The sequence below is a fragment of the Esox lucius genome, chromosome 6 (genome assembly GCF_011004845.1).
Source record: "Esox lucius isolate fEsoLuc1 chromosome 6, fEsoLuc1.pri, whole genome shotgun sequence".
Lineage (NCBI taxonomy): Eukaryota > Metazoa > Chordata > Actinopteri > Esociformes > Esocidae > Esox > Esox lucius.
Window position 1 is genome coordinate 680,309 of NC_047574.1, and position 22,581 is coordinate 702,889.

Genomic DNA, 22,581 nt, shown 5'->3' on the forward strand with positions numbered 1-22,581 from the left:
GTAGGCTACTACCAGTATAAATGCTGCCTTGTGTACAGTAGGCTACTACCAGTATAAATGCTGCCTTGTGTACTGGAGGCTACTACCAGTATAAATGCTGCCTTGTGTACAGTAGGCTACTACCAGTATAAACGCTGCCTTGTGTACAGTAGGCTACTACCAGTATAAACGCTGCCTTGTGTACAGTAGGCTACTACCATTATAAACGCTGCCTTGTGTACAGTAGGCTACTACCAGTATAAACACTGCCTTGTGTACAGTAGGCTACTACCAGTATAAATGCTGCCTTGTGTACAGTAGGCTACTACCAGAATAAACGCTGCCTTGTGTACAGTAGGCTACTACCAGTATAATTGCTGCCTTGTGTACAGTAGGCTACTACCAGTATAAACGCTGCCTTGTGTACAGTAGGCTACTACCGGTATAAACGCTACTCTTGAGTCAGTCAGTGGTATTATAGCTGGAAATTAATAAGGGAATTATTTATACTTTTTAATCGAGGTGGAGGGGTTATATAGGTTGTTTTGAATGTGTTGGCATTGAAATGTTGGGTGTATACTCTTAAATCTAACAGGAAATTGCAGTTACGTCATTTTTATATTGCAGGGCGATCATTCTATTCAACTTTTGGTCTGTGACCATTTAGTCAGATTTAGTTTACTTTTGATTTGACACTTTCCGTTCAAAGCTTGTTAATTTAACAGAAAGTTGGAGTTCATTCAATAGGTGTTTCTGTTCACTGCAGGGTTTATGGTAGTTGGTGAATGCTGGTTTTTCACCGGTATCAGGGGCACGATATCTCCATTGTTGTTCCTGTGTGTGTTGCTTTGGAGGTGGAGTCATGGCAGTTTTTCTGTGATGTCACTATGGGCGGGGACAGGGTACTATCTGCAGTGGAAAACCAACCGAGGCGAAGCGTGTAGAGTTGAGTCGAGCCGGTACCATGCAGTGGAAAAGCGCCATAAGATCCCTATGTGTTCTCCAAAGTCCAGAAAACACCGGGTCTAATGGGCAACAGGACATTTTTGGGGACTGTGTATTTATTTTTTCCCTTAATGAAGTACAGTACTTCTTTACTCTACAGTACCTTTCATATGTTGGAAGAATTACAGTATAGCTTATTTGTGCAGTTTATTTTATGTAGCCTTTCTGGCTCATCAAGGGTGCTTGATCATTCTGGAGCTGACTGAAGGAAGGCTGATATTTGTTATGAAGATAAGATTTTCATCAGTTACTTAGTAAACCATTTTCTTTTAGAAGAGATGTCAGAATACTAAACAAAACAAATTGCCCCTGAACATCAATTGCACTCGACAGTCACGACACTTCCCCAGTCACGACAGTAAAAAGGTGACATGTAAAAGAAAAAGGTTAAATAGATTGTAGGAGAGAGATCAAGTGAAAGGATTTTCAAGACATGTTTTGTAGGATGTAGAAAATAAAGGAATCAAATCTCTGCGATGAGGAATCAGTGTATTTAATCAAATTCAATGTATTTTTCTTTTAACTCAAGGACGGAATACATAACAGGAAACACATGACCTCCCACTGCTGTGACAGTAGTCTGCAGGGATGTTGAGTGCTGGGAGAAAAAACCTTGAGGCCAAACCTGCAACTTCATAGAAATTAAATCGGGTTACCTAGTAAGACCCTAGTAAAGAACCTGAAGAGGAACAAAACACATTACTCTTCATAAATATCAGTCACAAATCATAAGTGCATTCTTTGATTCTCCTGAAATGACATGTATGATTAGCATTAGGTAATTGATTTACCCATTTCTGTTCATAAGGTTCATAGGGTTTATTTACTACTTAGGAACATTGTACACAATATCTGCCTGACCTCTAACCCCTAGACTGGAGGGAGAGTGAAGGCCGGGAACCCAGGAGAAGAGGCTACATAGAAGCTATGGAACGCCTGCTCCAACAGGTCCGCGCTACACACACACATTACAGCTGTGGAGGTAAGTACACACACACACACACTACACCTCTGTGGGGGTTAGTACACACCACACACACACTACACCTCTGTGGGGGTTAGTACACACACACACACTACAGCTCTGTGGGGGTTAGTACACACACACACACACACACACTACAGCTCTGTGGAGGTTAGTACACACACACACTACACCTCTGTGGGGGTTAGTACACACCACACACACACACACATACTACAGCTGTTTTGAGTTGGTACCACTAGTTCGGTAACCTTGGCAGCAGGCTATTGAGCACATCGCAGATCAGCCTGTTACAGCTTCCATTCGATGTTGGTCTATTAGCAAATATTAACACTGTGGGAAGTGTGTCCAAAAGGAAGCAGTACTCCTTAAACAGACTGATAATCAAGTAGACTGAGCAGGACACCGCTGCAGAGGTTTTACACTTGGAACCCTAACTCTGCAGTAATTACCTTTTGATATAGTCTCTGCAGTTCAGTTTCTGTGTGAAGGTATAAGTACATAGTGATCTATAACAAAGCAACATTGATTTGTTTCAGCATATTATATAATTGTATTTTTTTGTACTATTGTTAATTCACCTGCCCTTGCCGTTTTGAAGCAACTGCCTGATGTGGCCAATTACTGTAATTGCTGTAAAATTCAGTTTCCAAAGATTTAACATTTACATGTATATTTAACAATTGTATTTAACATTTACATTTATGTTTAACATTCCACATTTTTATATTATACATTAAAATGTATATTTAACATTTACATTTAACAGTTTATTTTATACATTTGCGTTACTGCAGATCACTACTCTTGGAAAACTGATTGCATGAATTTACATTAATTTCTCTGTAATAGTTTGAAAAAGTGAGAGTTGGAAATTGTAATGCTTTTTTTCTTGTTGACATTTGGCAATGCAAAATCTGCAAAAACCTGAGCAGGATTACAGAATGTGCAACATTTTACAAATGGCACCTCAAATACCAGATCCTCCACTAACCTGGACAGAAGTGTCTGTGAACAAGATCACTTTTCTTGTGAAAACTAATAGTTTAATAGTTTGCTATCAAAAAATGGCCTTAACTCTGATTTTGTTTGTGAGTCCCGGACAACTATTCTCCCATTACGCCATTCTCCTTGTTTTGCCCAACCTCAGTTTACCTCAATGCAGAAAGGCTGCTATACACAGATGGAAACCAGCTCTCACATCCCTTATATGTGTGTATTTGTGTGTGTATGTGTGGGTTTGTTTATGTGTGTGTGTGTGTGTGTGTGTCAGTGGGTGGGTGTCGCTTTAAGACCACACTTCTTCCAGTAGATTAACTTTGTATTAAAGTGATTAAATGAAGCATAGTAAAAGTGTTTTTACTCCAGTACACTAACCCTAGAGAGGCATGAATGTCATCTTAAAGTAACTCTCTCCCCACAGACAACACCCTCTCTCACATACACCTCTCTCTTACACACTCACACACAAACACACACACACAGACCGTAGACACTCCTCTTGTCAGCACCTCCGTCACACCACAGGGGAACACCAGTACATAAATACAGTTTCATACCTTCATCCATTCTGGATTATACACATTTATATGTCTTAGCATGTCAACCATGCTGCGTTGCTTTGGAAACCATCATGCTGGGAGAGAAAACAACAGAGGAATTTTGAGGTTGAGAGTGATGGAGAGAGATGGAGACGGGGTTTGTGGGAGGTATAGAGAGATGGAGAGGGGGTTTGTGGGAGGTATAGAGAGATGGAGAGGGGATTTGTGGGAGGTATAGAGAGATGGAGAGGGGGTTTGTGGGAGGTATAGAGAGATGGAGAGGGGGTTTGTGGGAGGTGTAGAGAGATGGAGAGGGTTTGTGGGAGGTGTAGAGAGATGGAGAGGGGGATTGTGGGAGGTGTAGAGAGATGGAGAGGGGGATTGTGGGAGGTGTAGAGAGATGGAGAGGGGCTTTGTGGGAGGTATAGAGAGATGGAGAGGGGGTTTGTGGGAGGTATAGAGAGATGGAGAGGGTTTGTGGGAGGTATAGAGAGATGGAGAGGGGGTTTGTGGGAGGTATAGAGAGATGGAGAGCATTTGTGGGAGGTGTAGAGAGATGGAGAGGGGGTTTGTGGGAGGTGTAGAGAGATGGAGAGGGGCTTTGTGGGAGGTATAGAGAGATGGAGAGGGGCTTTGTGGAAGGTATAGAGAGATGGAGAGGGGGTTTGTGGGAGGTATAGAGAGATGGAGAGGGGGTTTGTGGGAGGTATAGAGAGATGGAGAGGGGGATTGTGGGAGGTATAGAGAGATGGAGAGGGGGATTGTGGGAGGTGTAGAGAGATGGAGAGGGGGATTGTGGGAGGTATAGAGAGATGGAGAGGGGGATTGTGGGAGGTGTAGAGTGATGGAGAGGGGGATTGTGGGAGATGTAGAGTGATGGAGAGGGGGATTGTGGGAGGTGTAGAGTGATGGAGAGGGGGTTTGTGGGAGGTATAGAGAGATGGAGAGGGGGTTTGTGGGAGGTATAGAGAGATGGAGAGGGTTTGTGGGAGGTGTAGAGAGATGGAAAGGGGGATTGTGGGAGGTATAGAGAGATGGAGAGGGGCTTTGTGGGAGGTATAGAGAGATGGAGAGGGGCTTTGTGGGAGGTATAGAGAGATGGAGAGGGGGTTTGTGGGAGGTATAGAGAGATGGAGAGGGGGATTGTGGGAGGTATAGAGAGATGGAGAGGGGGATTGTGGGAGGTGTAGAGAGATGGAGAGGGGGATTGTGGGAGGTATAGAGAGATGGAGAGGGGGATTGTGGGAGGTGTAGAGTGATGGAGAGGGGGATTGTGGGAGATGTAGAGTGATGGAGAGGGGGATTGTGGGAGGTATAGAGAGATGGAGAGGGGGTTTGTGGGAGGTATAGAGAGATGGAGAGGGGGTTTGTGGGAGGTATAGAGAGATGGAGAGGGGGTTTGTGGGAGGTATAGAGAGATGGAGAGGGTTTGTGGGAGGTATAGAGAGATGGAGAGGGTTTGTGGGAGGTATAGAGAGATGGAAAGGGGGATTGTGGGAGGTATAGAGAGATGGAGAGGGTTTGTGGGAGGTGTAGAGAGATGGAGAGGGGGATTGTGGGAGGTGTAGAGAGATGGAGAGGGGGATTGTGGGAGGTATAGAGAGATGGAGAGGGGGATTGTGGGAGGTATAGAGAGATGGAGAGGGTTTGTGGGAGGTATAGAGAGATGGAGAGGGTTTGTGGGAGGTATAGAGAGATGGAGAGGGTTTGTGGGAGGTATAGAGAGATGGAGAGGGGGTTTGTGGGAGGTGTAGAGAGAGGGGTGGTAAAAGAGACCGTAGGCCACCATGAGTGGGGGGCGGGGCTTAAGGTACAAGGGGTTCTGATGCCTGATCAGGTGATTTCCCTGATCTCAACCAGTAGGAGGGAAAACGTGTCTCGACCCAGCACGGGGTTGTGATGTGGCGTGAGGAAGGGAGTGTGTGTGTGTGTGTGTGCGCAGGGCGGCCGTGCAGGCAGGGTGCTAACACTTCCTTTGCATGCACAAACAGCAGTTTCATGACCTTCACTAATGGGGGACGCCCCCAGTGGGAGTGTGTCGGAGTGTGTGTGTGTGTGTCTCAGTGTGTGTGAATGTGTGTATTGGGGGGAGGAGGGTAAAAAAAAACACTGTCACTCACCTGCTTAGGACTTAACACCCATGATGTCAGCTGGTTCCTGCCAACACACACAGATACACACAGACACACACAGATACACACAACACACACACAGACACACACACTCAGACACACACAGAGAATAGCCAGAGGGAGATGGTGTGAGAATGTTTGTCAAAGTTGTTTCTGAACAGACACAAAACAACTGTCAAGTTTTTGTTAAAACGTTAAAACGAGAAAAGTTCTATAGGCATTTATTTTTAATTGTTTAAATTATGGTTGGAGGTTTCAGTTAATTACTAAACGAGTGTGTTTGTGTGTGTGTGTGCCTCTCTTTTTGGGGCTGATGTTTATTTTTGGAGAGTCAGTTTTCAGAGGTTAGTATGGCAATATAAAGGCCTTCATTTTCTGAGCAGGTAATCTGACCAGGTAATCTGATCAAGTAATCTGACCAGGTAATCTGACCAGCTAATCTGAGCAGGTAATCTGAGCAGGTAATCTGAGCAGGTAATCTGATCAAGTAATCTGACCAGGTAATCTGACCAGGTAATCTGAGCAGGTAATCTGACCAGGTAATCTGATCAAGTAATCTGACCAGGTAATCTGACCAGGTAATCTGACCAGGTAATCTGACCAGGTAATCTGACCAGGTAATCTGATCAAGTAATCTGATCAAGTAATCTTCATTTATGAGGTGATGCTGATAGGGCCGACTTCAGGACACCCCAGACATAAAGACAGAGACAGAGTGGTTTGGCCCACACTGCACCATGTGTCCACACACACACACACACACACACAGCCAGTCCCAAATAGATCACCAGCACACAGTTGCCTTTACTGTCAATCTCTGCTCAAGTAATCTGACCAGGTAATCTGACCAGGTAATCTGACCATGTAATCTGACCATGTAATCTGACCAGGTAATCTGACCCGGTAATCTGACCCGGTAATCTGACCCGGTAATCTGACCATGTAATCTGACCAGGTAATCTGACCCGGTAATCTGACCAAGTAATCTGACCCGGTAATCTGACCAGGTAATCTGACCATGTAATCTGACCCGGTAATCTGACCAAGTAATCTGACCAAGTAATCTGACCCGGTAATCTGACCAGGTAATCTGACCATGTAATCTGACCCGGTAATCTCATGTACATGCATACTCTCTACCTCTCTGTGCATCTATCTCCTTTCTCCTTTTTCATCCCTTGTTTTTTTGCCAGCAGTAGGACTTAAACCAAATGGAGTGGTCTTCAACTCATTAATCATTACCAATTCTGTTTTTCACTATTTCTTTCTTTCCCTTCTCTCTCTCTCAGTCTCTCTTCTGTGTTTACTTTCTGTGACATGAGGGCTATACAGAAGGCCAAGCCGCCCATGTCATTTTATCCACCTGTCAGAAGCAGTTAACCTTGGAAAAACAGAAATGCATGTTGACTTTGAGCATAGCAAGTCACCAACACCTACGTCTGTTATGAAAATAATAAAGTCTTCCCAAAAATACACACCTTTTAACTCTATCACTGCTGGATCAAATGGGCTTTACTGGATACATATAATGTTCAATAAGAAAATCTAAATGTTGTAGTGGAAGTTTGTAGGTAGTAGTTAGTAATGAGAGATAGAGAAGGATAGAGAGAGGATGAGGAGACAGAGAGAGAGAGACAGAGAGAGAGAGGTGGAGACAGAGAGAGGTGGAGACAGAGAGAGAGGTGGAGACAGAGAGAGGTGGAGACAGAGAAAGAGAGGTGGAGACAGAGAGAGAGAGGTGGAGACAGGGAGGGGTGGAGACAGAGAGAGAGAGGTGGAGACAGAGAGAGGTGGAGACAGGGAGGGGTGGAGACAGAGAGAGAGAGGTGGAGACAGAGAGATTGAGGTGGAGACAGAGAGAGAGAGGTGGAAACAGAGGTGGAGACAGAGAGAGAGAGACTCAGTATTTAGTTTCATTATGATTATACATCAGATCCTGATCAAACACTTAGTTTGGTAGTTAGGGGCTTCATAGGGATTATTCTCTCCCATTCTTTTATTATCTATCCTTCCCTCCCACCATTCCTTCACAAATCCCTCCATTTTCTATTCTTTCTATCCCAGGGGAGGGCCATTACCAGACCAGAGCATGGGCACATTTCATTTCTCTTTCCCTCTCTCCTTTCCTCCGTCCATCCTGAGGCCAATGACCACAGCATGGGCACATTTCATTTCTCTTTCCCTCCCTCCTTTCCTCCATCCATCCATCCATCCATCCTAAGGCCAATGATACTTTGACTGAAATGGTGCCTAAAGCAACTCATGTCTGAATCGTATATCTGCCAGGAATGTCTGCAGGGGCTGTCTGCCTGGATTTTCTGCCGGGGCTGTCTGCCGGTGCTGTCTGCCGGGACTGTCTGCCTGGATTTTCTGCCGGGACCCCCTGCCGGCCCGGTCACATGGCCCCTGAGTTAGCTACCAGCTTGGCTGTACTGTGGTCAGTCTGTGTGCTGTATGTTTACACACTGCCATTATGTATTTAATTATCCGGCAGAGTCCCGGGGGCTTGAGATTGGCATCACAGTGGCTAGGGGTCCCGGGGGGCTGGAGATTGGCATCACAGTGGCTAGGGGTCCCGGTGCAGATAGCTGGGTGAGTGGGTCTGCGGAGGACAGACCTGAACGCAAGGAGATAACACCACATAGAATGTCAGCGAACCTTGTCAGGTGACTCTGTGAACTTCTTATCTGTGACTCATTCCTGCCAGCCTGTTGGGTTTCGTCCCATGGATTTGAGTGCAGAAATAAAGGACAGAACATTATTCACAGTCAACAAGGTCATTCACTAATCTCTCTCTCAGTGTCTGTTCCTTTCTTTTCACAGTCAGGTGAGTCATGTACAACAGCCCTGAACATAATTACAACACTAATTAAAGCAGAATAGAACATTTGTAAATGAATGGTAATGTAGGAAGTAATGATGATAGCTAATGTAGGAAGCCTGGTTCTGGAATGAGTGGTAACGTAGAAAGCCTGGTTCTGAAATGAGCGGTAACGTAGGAAAACCAGTTCTGGAATTGATGGTAATGATGAGAGCTAATGTAAGAAGCCTGGTTCTGGAATGAGTGGTAACGTGGGAAGCCTGGTTCTGGAATGAGTGGTAACGTGGGAAGCCTGGTTCTGGAATGAGTGGTAACGTGGGAAGACTGGTTCTGGAATGAGTGGTAACGTAGGAAAACCGGTTCTGGAATGAGTGGTAACGTGGGAAGACTGGTTCTGGAATGAGTGGTAACGTGGGAAGCCTGGTTCTGGAATGAGCGGTAACGTGGGAAGACTGGTTCTGGAATGAGTGGTAATGTAGGAAGACTGGTTCTGGAATGAGTGGTAATGTAGGAAGACTGGTTCTGGAATGAGTGGTAATGTAGGAAGACTGGTTCTGGAATGAGTGGTAACGTGGGAAGACTGGTTCTGGAATGAGTGGTAACGTGGGAAGCCTGGTTCTGGAATGAGCGCTTATGTAAGATCAACCCCTGATGTTGATGACACTCTGGCCTTTCCCAAACTGAGATGTCACACCGTAATGCCTTGAACCTTGAAATGTCCTTGGCTGTCCATGGAGGTCCACGGAGGATCTCTGCGTTAGCATTCCCTTATGGACGTGTAGCCTCACTAGGCAGCAATTTCCTGGTTCAGAATTCCCTCTCCGCCTCCTTTCTGCTGGTTATAAGGGTGCACATTTTGTTTTGGAAAGTTGGTGGTGATTTTGTGAATCAATTTCCTTTTTGTGCTTGTTCTATTTCTTTTATACTGTTGTGACGGTGGTTTATTTTTTTCTTTCACATTTTTCTTAACTACAATGATCTGACAATTTGTTGTTCAATATGAAAGGTTAGGGTTAGGGCCCTCCTCCATGTGTCCAAGGCTCACCCAGCTTTGTTGCGCTCCTTAAACGGTGTAGAATGAGTTGATATCTTTGCAACAGAAAGCAACACATTTGGCTGTGATCCCTGTTTAGGCTTTGGTCAGGATTTATTATTGGAAAGAGAGAAGCCTCTTTCTGTGCTTGTTGCCAGTCAGCCTCTGTGTCCCGGTCAAGAAGATGCTGGGGAGAGAAGCAGCTAGTTATCTGGCTGTCATTCTTCAACATTGTGGGAAAAGGTTATATTTTTCACATTTCCAGTGGACATCTCTTTTCCAGTCCCAACTAAATCAAAAGATTTCCACACGGCAACTTTTCTCACTTCAGTGCCCGGCTTTGCGTCTCTGTGGAGACAGAACTTGGCTTCACAGAAACTGTAACAGTAGTGTGTCAGTGTGTGTGTGTTAGGTACTGTCTGCCCACATGTTGTATATAGTATATTCATTACCATCCATTTCATCCAGGTGTACGTGGTGTTCATGTGACCCGGGGTGGTTCTCAGCTGGTACTGTATTTCCTTTCAGAAAGCAGGAAGTATGTCAGTGCAAAGCAAAGAGACAATCTGTACAGCAAGTCCAGTGCTAACCCATTCCTCTCTCTTACTCTCTGCCCAACGACTCGCAGACACATCAAAGCTTCAGAACCCCAGCCGAAAGCAGTCCGTCTCAAGAAGTCTCAAGCACCTCTTTAACTCGTCCAACAAGTTTGTCAAGACTCTCAAAAGGTGCGAAGCGTGGAAGAGTACTCTCTTGAGTGAATGACACCCCTCTTTATTGACATAATACCCATTTCCATTGTGAAACGGAGCCAGACTATTCCACTGTGCTGCTCTCTAGGGGGGTGTACCTGGCGGCAGTGTTCTACCACAAAGACAGTGTGCTGGTGACCACAGAGGACCACATCCCTATTGTGGAGGTGGATGACTCTTATGGCAGCTCTCTGATGCAGGACTTCCTCTGGTTTACTAAGGTATTTTGGGTACTTAAATCAGGGACTGTGGTCATGTTAAGTAGATGTATTTTGTACTAAATGGCATTAAGTACTGTAGTATCCTGCTTTTGGATTCACACTCGTTTTACTGTGATGGTTTTTTTTAGCATTTTGTTAATGGTATAGATCCTCTGTTTATCTTTATTTCTGTCTGTCTCTCCTCTCCGCTGTAGTTGTCCTGTATGTGGGAAGATGTGCGGTGGTTGAGACAGAGTATGTGTGTCTCCATGTCCTCGTCCTCCACTCTGCAGGCCAGGCAGAAGATGTTGTCTGCTGCTGGACAACTACAGGTACACCACTATGAGTGTGTGTGTGTGTGTGCGTTTGTGTGTGTGACATTACCAGACAACCAGACATCTCAATCAAGATGATTTGTAGAATGATTGCTTGAATGTTTGATTGAATTATCGAATAATTTATTTATTGAATAAATCATTGTGTAAATGATTGATTCTTTCCATTATTTATTAAATGATGCATGGATTTTTATCAGAACATTTTGGGGACACACAATCTGGGGCGTGTCCACTATGAGCCCATCAAGGATCGTCATGGCAACGTGTTGCTAGTGACGATCCGGGACATGGACAACCAGTCATCTTTCTTCACTGGGAGGTGGATGCAAGTGACCAAGCTCCAGAGCCAGAGGAAGAGTTTGTCCACCCCGGAGGAACCCTATGCCTTGGACATACTACTGATCACCATACAGGTAGAACACACACCACTCATCCCCCTACTGATCACCATACAGGTAGAACACACACCACTCATCCCCCTACTGATCACCATACAAGTAGAACACACACCACTCATCCCCCTACTGATCACCATACAGGTAGAACACACACCACTCATCCCCCTACTGATCACCATACAGGTAGATCACACACCACTCATCCCCCTACTGATCACCATACAGGTAGAACAAACACCACTCATCCCCCTACTGATCACCATACAGGTAGAACACACACCACTCATCCCCTCCTGATCACCATACAGGTAGAACACACACACCACTCATCCCCCTACTGATCACCATACAGGTAGAACACACACACCACTCATCCCCCTACTGATCACCATACAGGTAGAACACCCACCACTCATCCCCTTACTGATCACCATACAGGTAGAACACACACACCACTCATCCCCCTACTGATCACCATACAGGTAGAACACCCACCACTCATCCCCTTACTGATCACCATACAGATAGAACACACACCACTCATCCCCTCCTGATCACCATACAGGTAGAACACACACACCACTCATCCCCCTACTGATCACCATACAGGTAGAACACACACACCACTCATCCCCCTACTGATCACCATACAGGTAGAACACCCACCACTCATCCCCTTACTGATCACCATACAGATAGAACACACACCACTCATCCCCTCCTGATCACCATACAGGTAGAACACACACCCCTCATCCCCCTCTCCATCCCTCCACCTCTCCCTCATCCACCTGTTCCATTCCTCCCTTCTTTTGTCCCAGGACATATTGGCCTTCCAGCGGCGGAGCCAGCATCGCCTCTCGCATGGATTGTACCTGGGTTACCTGAAGCTCAGCAGTTCTGTGGACCAGATCAGGGTGCTGGTGCCACAGAGAATACCCAACATGCTGTGTCATGTACGTGTTCGAGACAACGCCAACGTCTCCAGGTAACCAAATACTTTAACTGGATCCATGATTACTTCTTTACACACTATCCCCTTTACAGTACATTGCTGGCGACCCAATCAGTTAAGTCAGTATATTAGGTGATTTTGGTCTACTTTGTGTTGTAGGTGGTTGGTCTTTATTATAGGTGGTCTAAGGGTGGGTCTGTATTTTATTCGAGGTTTTATTAGGGTTGGTCTGTATTTTATTGTAGGTGGTATTAGGGTTGGTCTGTATTTTATTGTAGGTGGTATTAGGGTTGGTCTGTATTTTATTGTAGGTGGTATTAGGGTTGGTCTGTATTTTATTATCGACTGTATTGCGGTGGGTCTGTATTTTATTCAAGGTTTTATTAGGGTTGGTCTGTATTTTATTGTAGGTGGTATTAGGGTTGGTCTGTATTTTATTGTAGGTGGTATTAGGGTTGGTCTGTATTTTATTGTAGGTGGTATTAGGGTTGGTCTGTATTTTATTATAGGTGGTCTAAGGGTTGGTCTGTATTTTATTATCGACTGTATTGCGGTGGGTCTGTATTTTATTTGAGGTTTTATTAGGGTCGGTCTGTATTTTATTGTAGGTGGTATTAGGGTTGGTCTGTATTTTATTATAGGTGGTCTAAGGGTTGGTCTGTATTTTATTATAGGTGGTCTAAGGGTTGGTCTGTATTTTATTATCGACTGTATTGCGGTAGGTCTGTATTTTATTTGAGGTTTTATTAGGGTCGGTCTGTATTTTATTGTAGGTGGTATTAGGGTTGGTCTGTATTTTATTATAGGTGGTCTAAGGGTTGGTCTGTATTTTATTATAGGTGGTCTAAGGGTTGGTCTGTATTTTATTATCGACTGTATTGCGGTAGGTCTGTATTTTATTTGAGGTTTTATTAGGGTCGGTCTGTATTTTATTGTAGGTGGTATTAGGGTTGGTCTGTATTTTATTATAGGTGGTCTAAGGGTTGGTCTGTATTTTATTATAGGTGGTCTAAGGGTTGGTCTGTATTTTATTATCGACTGTATTGCGGTAGGTCTGTATTTTATTTGAGGTTTTATTAGGGTCGGTCTGTATTTTATTGTAGGTGGTATTAGGGTTGGTCTGTATTTTATTATAGGTGGTCTAAGGGTTGGTCTGTATTTTATTATCGACTGTATTGCGGTGGGTCTGTATTTTATTTGAGGTTTTATTAGGGTTGGTCTGTATTTTATTGTAGGTGGTATTAGGGTCATTCTGTATTTTATTGTAGATGGTATTAGGGTTGGTCTGTATTTTATTGTAGGTGGTATTAGGGTTGGTCTGTATTTTATTATAGGTGGTCTAAGGGTTGGTCTGTATTTTATTATCGACTGTTTTGCGGTGGGTCTGTATTTTATTTGAGGTTTTATTAGGGTTGGTCTGTATTTTATTGTAGGTGGTATTAGGGTCGTTCTGTATTTTATTGTAGATGGTATTAGGGTTGGTCTGTATTTTATTATAGGTGGTCTAAGGGTTGGTCTGTATTTTATTATCGACTGTATTGTGGTGGGTCTGTATTTTATTTGAGGTTTTATTAGGGTCGGTCTGTATTTTATTGTAGGTGGTATTAGGGTTGGTCTGTATTTTATTATAGGTGGTCTAAGGGTTGGTCTGTATTTTATTATAGGTGGTCTAAGGGTTGGTCTGTATTTTATTATCGACTGTATTGCGGTAGGTCTGTATTTTATTTGAGGTTTTATTAGGGTCGGTCTGTATTTTATTGTAGGTGGTATTAGGGTTGGTCTGTATTTTATTATAGGTGGTCTAAGGGTTGGTCTGTATTTTATTATAGGTGGTCTAAGGGTTGGTCTGTATTTTATTATCGACTGTATTGCGGTAGGTCTGTATTTTATTTGAGGTTTTATTAGGGTCAGTCTGTATTTTATTGTAGGTGGTATTAGGGTTGGTCTGTATTTTATTATAGGTGGTCTAAGGGTTGGTCTGTATTTTATTATAGGTGGTCTAAGGGTTGGTCTGTATTTTATTATTGACTGTATTGCGGTGGGTCTGTATTTTATTTGAGGTTTTATTAGGGTTGGTCTGTATTTTATTGTAGGTGGTATTAGGGTCATTCTGTATTTTATTGTAGATGGTATTAGGGTTGGTCTGTATTTTATTATAGGTGGTCTAAGGGTTGGTCTGTATTTTATTATAAGTGTATTGGTGGTCTTAGGGATGTTCTGTACTTTATTATACAGCTCTGGAAAAAATTAAGAGACCACTTTACCTTTTTCTTTCCTTTTCAAAAAAGTTGAAAGGAAGATTTTGAGTTAGGAACAGAAGGGTTAAAGTTAAGAGACCACTGCAAATTGAATGCTTCTGTTCCTCACTCAAAACCTTCCTTTTCAACTTTTTTAGAAAGGAAAGAAAAAGGTAAAGTGGTCTCTTAATTTTTTCCGGAGCTGTAGGTGGTCTTAAGGTTGGTCTTTACTTAAGGCATAAGTTTCAAGACTTTTCACATAACACATGACTTTACACATAACACCTTACTTTACACATAACACATTACTTTACACAACACTTTACACATAACATGTGACTTTACACATAACACATTACTTTACACATAACATTACTTTACACAACACTAGACTTTACACATAACGCATGACTTTACACATAACACATTACTTTACACATAACGCATGACTTTACACATAACACATGACTTTACACATAACGCATAACTTTACACATAACACAAGACTTTACACATAACACATTTCTTTACACATAACACAAGACTTTACAAATAACGCATGTTAGAATTTCAGTGTTCTACACTTCCTGGCAGCTAGTCAGCTCCGTACTACAACCCTAGGCTCACCATGGGAACAAATGACTGTTTTGCTCCTTATCTCCAAAAACACTGCATTCTTTTATCTCTTCCACTCTCTCTGTCAAAATGTGTCTCTTTTTTCTCTTTCTCTTTTTCTTTTTCCGTGTCTTTCCTTCTTTCTCAGGTTGTCATTGATTGCCATCTCTGTCTCCTTTTCTCTGTGAATGTGTGAGAGATTGAGTGGTTACAAGGTTGTGTTGGTCTCTGAGAGTTAAAGACATTACTACAGACACTGTTACAAAACCTCTTGTATATTCAGACAGATCATGAAACATATCTTGGCTCTGAAACTGGGGGATGTTGGGACCACAATCAGGTGAGGACAAAGGAAAAAGAGAAGAATGAGAGGGGGATTGTATGAGGTTTTAGGAAGAAGAGAGAGGGCTGAGGAGAGGTGGGGGTGGAGATATCAAGTGGAGATGGAGAGGAGAGGAGAGGGATGAGGAGTAGAGGTCTGTCTGTCTGTGTGTGTTGTGGCTCTCTGTCTGTCTGTGTGTGTGTGTGGCTCTCTGTCTGTCTGTGTGTGGCTCTCTGTCTGTCTGTGTGTGTGTGGCTCTCTGTCTGTCTGTGTGTGTGTGTGGCTCTCTGTCTGTCTGTGTGTGTGTGGCTCTCTGTCTGTCTGTGTGTGTGTGGCTCTCTGTCTGTCTGTGTGTGTGTGGCTCTCTGTCTGTCTGTGTGTGTGTGGCTCTCTGTCTGTCTGTGTGTGTGGCTCTCTGTCTGTCTGTGTGTTGTGGCTCTCTGTCTGTCTGTCTGTGTGTGTGGCTCTCTGTCTGTCTGTGTGTTGTGGCTCTCTGTCTGTCTGTCTGAGTGTTGTGGCTCTCTGTCTGTCTGTGTGTTGTGGCTCTCTGTCTGTCTGTATGTGTGTGTGGCTCTCTGTCTGTCTGTGTGTTGTGGCTCTCTGTCTGTCTGTATGTGTGTGTGGCTCTCTGTCTGTCTGTGTGTTGTGGCTCTCTGTCTGTCTGTCTGAGTGTTGTGGCTCTCTGTCTGTCTGTGTGTGTGTGGCTCTCTGTCTGTCTTTGTTTTGTGTGTGTGTCTAAATGTTTCTGTATGTCTTTCTGTTTCTGTGTGTATGTGTGTGTTTCTGTAAGTGTGTTTGTGTGTGTGTCAGTCTGCTTCCATATGTATGTGTGTGTTTCTGTCAGTGTGTGTGTGTGTGTGTGTGTGTGTGTGTGTGTGTAAATTGGTTGGTTGTTTATGTTGGTCTGAGGTGACAGAGGTGACCTCACTGGTGGGTTAGACACAGGGAGTATTATTCGGTATGTACACCCATGTGCAACTTTCACACACACAAACACACACACAGACACACACGCTCTTTAGGTTTTAGGTAAAGATCATTTATATTCACAGGTAGACAAGTACACAAACACATTTTGTGTTGCTATGGCAATAATAATCTCAGACACAGACATCCACTGAGCAGTTTAAAATCTTTACCCCTGACCCTAACCCCCAAACCCTAACCCCTAACTCTATCCCCTAACTCGCACATAGTACATAGCACATAGTACAAGACCACATAGTACACTGACTAGTCCAATACTACTAGTACACTTGGTGTCTCTTGGTGTCTAGAGAAGTGGATAGGGCCAAGTAGGGTTAGGGTTACTTACATCTGGATTACTACAACTCACCCTTGGTGGGGCTTCTGGCATGAGCAACCAAACCTCTGCAATTTATTCAGAAGGGGGTTCAACCCCCTGGTGTTCAACCTTCTGCCATGTCACCCCAATACTTGAAACCCTCCATTGGCTTCCAGTTGAAGCTTGTATCCCACCCTACTTGCCTACCCAGGCTCTTCTATCTGCCACTTCTGTGTTCTTGGCTTTCCCGCCCCTTCAGGGGCAGTTTCCAATCCACACAGTCAAAACTCTTCTCTGTCCTGGCAGTTCAGTTGTGGAACCAGCTTCTCTTGGAGGATAGGTTAGGTGAAAGGTTTTTCATAATATTAATTAAAATAGTTCCAGAGCCACAACACCTGTCTGTTTTATGTAAACTTTTATGTTTAATGTTTATTATTTGTATGTTTCTTTCTACAGTACAACTACTACATATCTGTGTGGTTGTATCATTTTTCTCTTAAAATGTATGCACTTACTGTAAGTCACTCTGGATACAAGCCTGACACTCCTAGTCTGATACAAGCCTGACACTCCTAGTCTGATATGAGCCTGACACTCCTAGTCTGATATGAACCTGACACTCCTAGTCTGATACAAGCCTGACACTCCTAGTCTGATACAAGCCTGACTCTCCTAGTCTGATACAAGCCTGACACTCCTAGTCTGATATGAGCCTGACACTCCTAGTCTGATACTGAAAGTGGTCCAAGGAAGGTAAAGCGGTGAACCGGTTACAGGGTCATGGGTGGCCAAGCCTCATTGATGCACATGGGGAGCAAAGGCTGGCCCTTGTGGTCCGATCCTACCGACAAGCTACTGTAGCTCAAATGACTGAAAACGTTAATGCTGGTACTGATAGAAAGGTCTCAGAACACACAATGCATTGCAGTTTGTTGCATATGGGGCTGCGTAGCCGCAGAGCAGTCAGGGTGTCCATGCTGACCCCTGTCCAATACTGAAAGCACCTACAATGGGCACGTAGGCATCAGAACTGGACCACAGACCAATGGAAGAAGATGGCCTGTTCTGATGAATCACATTTTCTTTTACATCACATGGATGGCCAGGTCTGTATGCGTTGCTAACCTGGAGAACACATGGCACCAGGATGCACTATGGGAAGAAGGCAAGCCAGCGGAGGCAGTTTGATGCTTTGGGCAATGTTCTGCTGGGAAATCATGGGTCCTGCCATTCATGTGGATGTTACTTTGACACATAACATCTAAGCATTGTTGCTGACCATGTGCACCCTTTCATGGCAACGGTATTCCCTGATGGCATTGGCCTCTTTCAGCAGGATAATGTGCCCTGCCACAAAGCAAAAATGGTTCAGGAATGATTTAAGGAACACAACAACAGGTTCAAGTTGTTGACTTGGCCTCCAAATTCCCCAGATCTCAATCCAATTAAGTATATGTGGGATGTGCTGGACAAACAAATCCGATCCATGGAGGCCCCACCTTGCAACTTACAGGACTTAAAGGATCTGCTGCTAACGTCTTGGTGCCAGATACCACAGCACACCTTCAGAGGTCTAGTGGAGTCCATGCCTCGCCGGGCCAGGGCTGTTTTGGCGGCAAAAGGGGGACCCTTTACACACATATGCAGCTCAAAAGTTTTCATACCCTTGGAGAATTGGTAATGAATGTACCATTTGTACAGAAAACATGAATGAGCAGGCAGAACACGTTTTTTATTTGTTATGGGATTTACATTCAAATGTAAGTTATAACAGAATGGCACCATCATAAAACAAAACATGGCAACAAAGTTTTTTTTTACTGACCCCTGTTCAAAAGTCTGCATACCCTTAGTTCTTAATACTGTGTATTGTCCCCTATAGCATCAATGACAGCATGCAGTCTTTTGTAATAGTTGTCTATGAGGCCCCCGAATTCTTGCAGGTGGTATAGCTGCCCATTCATCTTGGCAAAATGCCTGGAGGTCATGCAAAGTCTTTGGTCATCTTGCATGAACTGCCTGTTTGAGATCTCCCCAGAGTGGCTCGATGATATTAAGGTCAGGAGACTGTGATGGCCACTCCAGAACCTTCACCTTTTTCTGCTGTAACCAATTGAGAGTCAACTTGGCCTTGTGCTTAGGAGTCATTGTCGTGCTGGAAAGTCCAAGAGTGTCCCATGCGTAGCTTTCATGCAGAAGAATGCAAATTGTCTGCCAGTATTTTCTGATAACATGCTGCATTCATCTTGCCATCAATTTTCACAAGATTCCCCATGCCTTTAGAGCTCCCCAAAACCTCAGTGAGCCACCACCATGCTTTACAGTGGGGATGGTATTCTGTTCACTATAGGCCTTGTTGATCCCTCTCCATATATAGTGCTTATGGTTGTGACCATAAAGCTCTATTTTGGTATCGTCACCCCAAATTACGGTGTGCCAGAAGCTGTGAGACATGTCATGGGGTTTTCCGGCATATTGTAACCAGGCTTTTTTGTGGCATTGGCGCAGTAAAGGCTTCTTTCTGGCAACTCAACCATGCAGCTCATTTTTGTTCAAGTATCGTCGTATTGTGCTCCTTAAAACAATCACTATCACATTCCAGAGCAGCCTGTATTTCTCCTGAGGTTACCTGTGGGTTTTTCTTTGTACCCCCGAACAATTCTGCAGACACTTTTGGCTGAAATCTTTCTTGGTCTACCTGACCTTGGCTTGGTATCAACCTGAATTTTCCACTTTTTAATAAGTGACTGAACAGTACTGACTGTCATTTGCAAGGCTTTGTATATCTTTTTATATATTTTTCCATCTTTAAGTTCCATTACCTTGTTACGTAGTTCTTTTCTGCTTCCCATGGCTCATTATCTAACCTGCTCATTGCATCCATGTGAGAGCTACCAAACACATTGACTATTTATACACAGACACTAATTGCAATTTAAAAAGCCACATGGGGATTTCACCTTTAATTGCCATTTTCACCTGTGTGTGTCACCTTGTGTGTCTGTAACAAGGCCAAACATTCAAGGGTATGTTAACTTTTGATCAGGGACATTTTGGTGTTTTCATTATGATTTAAAAAGGAGCCAAACAACTATGTGATAATAAATGGCTTCATATGATACTATCCTTAATTCTTTTTTTTTTCAGTCATATTATATAGAAAATCAATGCCATAATTTCACAATACCTGCCAGGGTATGCAAACTTATGAGCACAACTGTGTATATATATATATATATATATATGTGTGTATGTCTCTCTCTCATAGGGAGGAGTGGGATTGGCTCCAGAGGCTGTCAACCCCAGAGGATGGAGAGAAGGACACAATGGAGGGAGAGAGAGAGGAAGTGCATCATAAAACCGACAGTAACACCCCACTGCTTTACTATGAACTGCAGATGTCCCTCAGGGCCCTGCTGAAACTCATCAACCTACCTCTGCACCAGGTACACACCACTGTTTGGCAATGTGCAAAAACGACTGTTCTAAAACGATTTTCCCTAAACTTAACTTTAAATGACCCTTAAACTAATCCTTACACTAGCCTTAAACCCAAACTAAACCTTTACCTAACCCTAATTCTATGTCTTATTATGACCACAACTGTAAGGTTTACTCTAACCTTAACCCCTAAGCCACAATTAGCCTTTTTCTATATTGACAACATATATAATTTATTGAAGGTTGAAATTCTGGTCTGTGAACACACACACATACACACACATGATCTGTCTCCACAGTAGCTCTGCGCCAAATTGGCAACAGCATCAGATAGCAATCCGACAGAAGCCATGCTGGATGTTGTACTTTAAAAATATATATATTTATTAAATGTTTTTAATTTGTACAAATTATTGATCATATACATCCATACTTAAACAACAAAACATACACATTATACACACTATTACAATTTCAATGTTGACCATTTCAGCTTCTGTGTGGTTTGCTTGGACGGTTTACAGTAGCCTCCCAATCAGGTTCTAGGTTCTGTAATTTCCAACACACATCACTGGCCTTTCCCTACAGGCTCCATTTTCAAACCATCTGTCTCTCTCTGTCTGTCTCTCAATTAAGTTGAATTTCCAATTTCCTATATATATATTATATTTTATATATTATAATTATAATATAATGAAAATAAATATCATTCATGTATGTCTCTGTCTGTCTCCCTCTGTCTTTCTCTCTTTGTCTGTTTGTCTCTGTCTTTCAGTCTCTCTTTGTCCGTCTGTCTTTCTATTGATGATCGAAGTGGGATTATCGAGGAATGAAGAGGGATTGTTATATATGTACTCATCACTATATGTGTGTCTGCGTGTGTGTGTACCCTGTTCATCTTTTCTCCTGTTCTTATTTTCACTGTGTGTTCATGTGTGGTTTCAGGCCAAACACTTCCGTATCTACACTCAGGAGGTTCTGGAGCTGGGTCACAATGTTTCTTTCCTGCTGCTGCTTCCAGCTGCTGATGATGTGTGCACAGCTCCTGGTCAGATCAACCCATACACACCTCACAGCGGGTTCCTCAACTTGCCTCTTCAGATGTTTGAGCTAGGTAAGTGCACACAGCCAGTGACAGTCTTTATCTCCATCTTTGTCTCTCTCTGTGTCTCTGTCTCTACCTTTCAATTGGTCTCTACCTGGCTCTACCAGTCTCTTTTTCTCTATCTGGCTCTACCAGTCTCTCTTTCTTTAACTGTCTCTGTCGTTCTCTATTGGTCTCTCTTTCTCTACCTGTATCTATCTGTCTCTGTATGTCTCTACCGGTCTCTCTTTTCCTACCTGTTTCTACCTGTCTCTACTGGTCTCTCGTTCTCTACCAATCTCTACTTGTCTCTACCGGTCTCTCTTTCTCTACCTGTCTCTACTTTTCTCTTCCTGTCTCTATCTGTCTCTACTGTTAACCTGTCTCTAGCTGTCTATTTTGTCTCTACTGATGCTGATGCTTCTGGGCCAACTACTTTAAATGGTCACTCACAGGGTTGTTGTGCAGCTGTCATGGATTATTGATGAAAAGACGTGTGACAAAATCAGGAAAAACCTACATAAAGTGTCTCAGTAAGGTGTTGGGCCACAAGCCTCCAGGACAGGTTCACTGTTTCTTGGTATAGATTCTACTAGTCTCTGGAACTCTACTGGAGGGATGGAACCCCACTCATCCAAAAGATATTCCCTCATTTGGTGTTTTTATGATGGTGGTGAAGAGAGTTGTAAAATCTCCCATAGGTGTTTCATTGGGTGGAGATCTGTTGTTGAGATCTAGCAGATGACTTGCATCATTTTCATAGTCATCAAACCATTCAGTGATCCCTTGGGCCCTGTGGTTGGGGACATTGCCTTCCGGAAGTGAACCAATAATGAACCCTCTTTCAAAGTCACTTAGATCCTTTCTTCATGTCTTCTTGATCCAGAATGGAGGTCACCTGGGCCTGCTCAGCATTTTATCACATGTCACATGGCATGACAGGATGTTAATTGCTTAATTGTATCATGCGGTACACCTGTATGGAAGCATCTGCATTCGTTATGTTTCTCCACTCATTTATTCCTTTTTTCCATTTGTCACCCATCTGAAAGTTCTTTATGTGGATATTTTAGTTGCAATTGTTTAAGATTTATAAACATAAAAACACCTGGAAATTATGATTTTAAAATACGTATGAGTACTTCACAAAAAGTTATAGTACTCGTGCTCATGATTTTTTACAGTGAAAAGATACTGCATGTTATTTATATAGACATCAAAGTGCTGAGTGAAATAATATTTATATAGACTTTAATCTGTGTGGAGTGAAAATATTTGTTATTTTGTGACCAATTTTAACACAACATTTATTTTCCTTGTACACAGAATTAATACCATTACAGATCATTCTTCTAATTTGTCTTTGGATGATATTCAGGTAGAGTTAATAAAGCAAGCAAATACTTTACCTTTCTTGGACTGATCAACTCAGCCTGGCCGTTTAATTAAGGACGAATT

General features: G+C 43.2%; 1 protein-coding gene across 4 annotated transcripts in view; it reads left to right on the plus strand.

Annotated features, from left to right (window-relative positions):
* ankfn1 (ankyrin repeat and fibronectin type III domain containing 1) overlaps positions 1–22,581 on the plus strand; it is a 180,738-nt gene that overhangs the window by 136,199 nt on the left and 21,958 nt on the right. For all 4 annotated transcript variants that reach the window (XM_013132030.4, XM_020044034.3, XM_029120616.2 and 1 more), the window contains 8 exons: positions 1,859–1,966; positions 10,125–10,224; positions 10,337–10,469; positions 10,664–10,780; positions 10,984–11,199; positions 12,006–12,172; positions 19,867–20,044; positions 20,985–21,153. In XM_013132030.4, coding sequence (XP_012987484.3) covers positions 1,859–1,966; positions 10,125–10,224; positions 10,337–10,469; positions 10,664–10,780; positions 10,984–11,199; positions 12,006–12,172; positions 19,867–20,044; positions 20,985–21,153 — 1,188 coding nt within the window. The remainder of the gene's footprint in view (positions 1–1,858; positions 1,967–10,124; positions 10,225–10,336; positions 10,470–10,663; positions 10,781–10,983; positions 11,200–12,005; positions 12,173–19,866; positions 20,045–20,984; positions 21,154–22,581) is intronic.